General features: G+C 37.7%; 1 protein-coding gene across 1 annotated transcript; it reads right to left on the bottom strand.

Annotated features, from left to right (window-relative positions):
* Nucleotides 1–4,213: 4,213 nt before the first annotated feature.
* Nucleotides 4,214–4,883, bottom strand: LOC124274281 (acanthoscurrin-1-like). The gene is made up of 2 exons (XM_046709623.1): nucleotides 4,580–4,883; nucleotides 4,214–4,236 (listed from the first exon to the last, which is right to left on the bottom strand). The coding sequence occupies exons 1-2, from the start codon at nucleotides 4,881–4,883 to the stop codon at nucleotides 4,214–4,216; spliced, it is 327 nt and encodes a 108-aa protein (XP_046565579.1).
* Nucleotides 4,884–5,256: the final 373 nt, after the last annotated feature.

Here is a 5,256-nt window from a genome sequence, read left to right as displayed (position 1 = left end):
TATGGGGATTTGTACAACAAGAAATCTTCTCTTGTTCCGCCTCTTGGGCTCAGGATTAAGCCATTCATTACTGCTGCCGGCATTGAGCTGGAAAATATATCTCCTTCCCGTCTTCTTTCTTCTCCTCCTTGGCAATTGGTTAGGCCACAAGTCGACATAACACTCACTAAATTAAAAAAATCAGAAACTAAAGTCTTACAATATAAACAAGAATATAATCAATTGAAAAGTAAATATACTACATATAAATCCTTATTTACAGATGGGTCCAATGCTGGTGGCTCGGTTGCTTGTGCCATTGGATCCAGAACAATATCTTCCCGATTACCAAATAACAGCTCTATTTTCACAGCAGAAGCTAACGCCTTATTAACAGCCTTAAAATATATGAATAAACACCCTAGATATAAACAATACATTATCTTTTCCGACTCTCTCTCTTGCCTTCAGGCTATTAAAAATCTCTCTAATTGAATTATATAATGATCTTTCTACTGGCTAATACGACATCATCTTTTGTTGGTTACCCAGCCACGTTGGCATTTCTGGGAACACCATGGCCGAACTTGCTGCTAAGGCAGCACTCAACAAATCTGTGATTAGATTGTACATCCGTGATCTGATGCAGAAGAAGTGGGGCACCCAACTAGGTATTAATAAGTTACATGAAATAAAACCCTATGTTGGTTATACCTACTTGGGTTGTCCGTCAAGATTTGAAGAGGTCATCATACGACGATGTCGTATTGGCCACGCAAGATATACTCATGTATGTCTATTGAAAGGCGAGGATCCTCCGTTTTGTATCCCTTGTGATGAGAGAGTCACTGTCAAGCATATCCTGCTTGACTGTGTTGAATTCTCCATCATAAGGGATAAATATTTCAATATCAAAACAGTAAAGGACCTTTTTAATAATGTTAATTATCATTTAATCATTGATTTTTTAAAAGAGATAGATTTGTTAAATGAAGTTTGATATATGTTTTGTAAATAGATACGTTTTTAGAATTGGTAGTGTAGATTATCAACTTCGATTGTTAGTGGCTGTATCCTCAAAGGGGGTTAAAAAACAGTATAATTATTGTCCTCCATCTTCAAACATGAAGTACATTGCATGCGATATTGTGTGGGTCCAAGCACATATTGGAATACATGGGAATGAGATTGCAGATAATTTGGCCAAATCCGGATTACAGTTTCCTGAAGTTGATTTATTTAAATTTCAACCAGTCCCTAAAGATTTTGAAAATGTTTTATCGACATATGTACAAACTTAGACCATCTTAAAAATCTGGTCATAAAATTTGTCGTCGTAAAAGGCGTGATGAGGTTATTCTTTCACGTCTCAGACTTGGACACTTTGGGCTAAATGCTTACAGGAGTATTATAGATAAGACGGTCTCTTCTAAATGTGGCCATTGCAATTTGGAGACGCCTGAAAATATCGTACATTATCTAATTACATGCCCTGGGCATACCAACATAAGACATAATCTCAGGAGTACTTTACTTGAGGTTGATGATGTATTTTCATTAGAAACAGTTTTGGGCCCCAATATCATGTATGGGTCTGTGCAACAGGCAGTTTTAGATTTTGTCTCGTCATCTGGAAAATATGATGTAATCTAGACAGGCTCTCGAATGGCTTAGACAGATTTAGTTCTGTGGTTTTAAATCATTTTAACACTCTGTCATCTGAACCTACTGCTTTTTTATAAATGAGTATTTCATGTTTCAGAAATGGAAGTGATTACTTAAGGTTTTTTAATCCGTAACACAAAGCAGAGGTTATTCGATATATGTATACATCTATCCTAATTAATATTAATAGTGTTGTCGTTTCTTTTATCTTAACTAAACGATTCCTTTTGGCGATAAAATTATCTATGATTGTTTATTAAATCAAGTCAATCTGATGGGCGCGCATAGGCCTCTTATTGGCCCACGTCGCCCTAAAACTATAAAACCAACCAACCAACAATTGTCCTCCTGAGAGGGTACGTAAGTCCCTTTCAAGGTCAATTTCGCTCTACCGAACTATTAATCGTAGCATATCCGTTGTTTTAAATTATAGCGGCTGAAGGGATGGTGTAAATCCAACTAGGGTCCATGCAGTTAGCAAAAGCACTGTAAGTCCCCATGGCCCCATGGCCCCTGGTATGGTGATCTACCTTCTAATTTAAAATCCAATTTTAGAGAGAGATGCTAGTTTTATTTCTTGATATTGTGATATTCTAATCGGTTTTACTGTCCTTCGATGGCAGGTTTTATAATTTACATGTATTTATGGTGAATTCTAAAACTTGTTTTAGTAACCATATGGCTGAAATATTGCCGATGTGACTTTAAATTTTAACTCACTCACTCACTCTTGTCTCTCCCTTGTTAGAGTGATATGTTATGGACTTACGACTGTCGTTTTTAAAAGCAGACCCTGGTTCATTGTGAGGCACAGAAAAACACATTTGTCAAAATAAGCATTTCAGAAGTATTACATCACAACATTATCTACTTTAATTCCCCATTCGTATTAGTAAAACAAGCTCGGTATCACACTGATGAATTGCCGCTTTCCGTATTGAAAAGATGGAATAGATTCTGAGTAACCTATGCTTCTTAGAACCGGCCGAACGATCTGGTAATCAGACACTTGAATTGCGTAGGGCGACTTTTATAATGTCAGTAACACGTTTGTCTGGCATCAGTTCAATTATTTACAGACCTGTTAAACTGCGATGTAATACAAGGTGATACAGCAACAACAAAATGAACATTTCACATTTGCAGGATTCTCCAAGTCAGCAGCTTTTCCCGTCATGAAACAATGGAACGCCCACGTTTGAAATAGTCTAGCAAGGAATTCACGAAAGTATGTCGTCGTGATGTCCTGTAAACAAAACGCGTCAAACCTTTTCCACACCCATAAGAAATTTGTGATGAAATCATAGGAAATTTATCGAATAAAAAGTTAACTTCATAGGACAACATTGTTATAGCCACGAACAAGCTTTATTTAAACATATATACATATACTTAAACGAATTTCTGTAAATGGTGATATGTCCGAGCTTGGTTTATATACAATGCGATAGGAATGTGCCAACTGTTTTGGGTTTCATTGTTGCATACACTGTAATTTGTACAACTTTGCTATAGTCAAGGGCGTCGGTAGAAGCTCAAGTTGACTTCCCATAAAAGGCAATATTCATACACATTATTAAGGGAAGCCACAAACTAGTTTGTTATCGTGATTCATCCTTATCTTTTCTTTTGCAACTAGGTGTTCTTGATTCCCTTAGAAACAGATAATTAGCATTAAACTCAGGTAAGTTAGCAGGTCAACATGCTCTTTGGTTTGTGTACACGTTGTGTGGATGTCTGCAGAATTACACCAGTAGTGACGATGTAGGGAAATGATGCCACGGGGAAGGGGATCTTTGAACCTATCAAGAGAAGACTCTGTTTCAGTTATGTCAGGTAGTGGCGGATAATATATAAACAGGAGATGGGGGTTGTGAACCTGAATCATAAGACTGTATCTTAAAATGGGTAAATCTGTATCATATAACCTCGGGGTTGTATGGAAGAACCTGTGATATTGCTGATTGCGACCTAAATCACAATGAAATATGTCCATTTTCATTTGAAACGTTTACTTGCAAACATTAAGTCAGAAAATTTAAAAGTGTACAAAACATGTTCCTTAAATAGTTGTTTGATGCAAATAGAATTGAGACTATTTTGTGTGTTGTGATGTTAGCATTTTCCCTTTAACGCCATGTATTCACACAAAATGTGTTGAACAAGCCTTGGTATTTAAAAGTATGTTAGAACATATTTGAAGACATAAACCCAAGGCGGTTTGATGTGATTTTCTTCCATATACTACAGCACATGCACCCACATTCTTTAAGTGTGATCTTTACATTTACTTTTCTCTTACAAGAGTTTTTGACACGACGTGCAATGTAACTCTACAGATGGGGGAAATCTGAAATTAGCTCATGCAATATTCACTCACACACTCCAACGTTGGTGTTGGGAATCGCTTCTATTAGAACCTCTGCTAACTCATATTTCTAAATGATGTAAAATGTCATATGTGTACAAATGATAAAATTTAGACGAATGAATGTAAATATATTTATTACAACCGTTGGTTGTACATGAGTGAATAATCACAGGGAGCTGTTTCTTGAAGACACGACTCTCAGTAGTAACCATATCCAATACCTGAAAGAGACAACACAATACACAATTATCATGTACTAAAATAGGAGAAAAATGCTGTTTAGAGGTTCTTTGCCAGGTTACTTTGGGATAAATATCGTTTAGTTTCGTCTTTCTAACGGGAAAATTGTATGTATTAAAAAAGCAAATAATCTGTCGCTAACGAAACCCAAACATACCCCTCTCCACTCATTCCCTTCGCAAATGTTACGTGTTACTGCAATTTGCAAATTAATATGCACAAACGATAAAGGTAACTTCACTGTCCCCACAACCACACTTCATGTGTGTCATGTTAATACATTTGAGCGTCTCATGTTATGATTACATTACGTTGCCAACTTACCAATTCCTTTGCCAAGTCCCATTCCTCCGTACATGCCACCATACAGTCCTCCCATGCCTCCGTGCAGTCCTCCCATGCCTCCGTACAATCCTCCCATGCCTCCATACAATCCTCCCATGCCTCCATAAAGACCCATACCGCCGTACAGTCCTCCCATGCCAAAGCCGCCCATGCCTCCGTATAGGCCTCCCATACCATAGCCAAGGCCACCGACGCCTCCGTACATGCCCAAACCGTAGCCCATGGGTTTGGCGTATGTAGCAACAGCCAGACAGGCAACAAGGACGACAATAAGCTTCATCATTGTCGGTAGCTGTCAATTAGAGTGAACGTGTTTCGTGAAAGAAATTAGAATGTAAGAAATGATTTCCAATGATTTCGAAAATACACAGAAAAAGATGATGTGGTGACTCAAAAGCATTTCCTGCCTGTCCAAAAGTTAATTTTATAAAATGGTGTTTACCTGGGTACTCACGATGAGATATATGGAGCGACTTGTTGTCAACGTAGGAAAATCAGTGATGTTTCTCCTTACGGCTTTCGCGTTTATATACTCGGCGCGTTTTGCGTTACCTGTGATTGATTTGCTTGGGAAGGACAACTTCCGGGTGAATTGAAGGGCATATAGCAAGTAACAAGTAAGGGATGTGTAGAATTACAAGCAAGCATACGTTATA

Source organism: Haliotis rubra, unplaced genomic scaffold, assembly GCF_003918875.1.
Source record: "Haliotis rubra isolate DU_JTF1 unplaced genomic scaffold, ASM391887v1 Scf19, whole genome shotgun sequence".
In the NCBI taxonomy this organism is placed as follows: domain Eukaryota; kingdom Metazoa; phylum Mollusca; class Gastropoda; order Lepetellida; family Haliotidae; genus Haliotis; species Haliotis rubra.
Note: the sequence above shows the minus strand (reverse complement) of the source record. Positions and strands in the feature narration are given on the sequence as shown.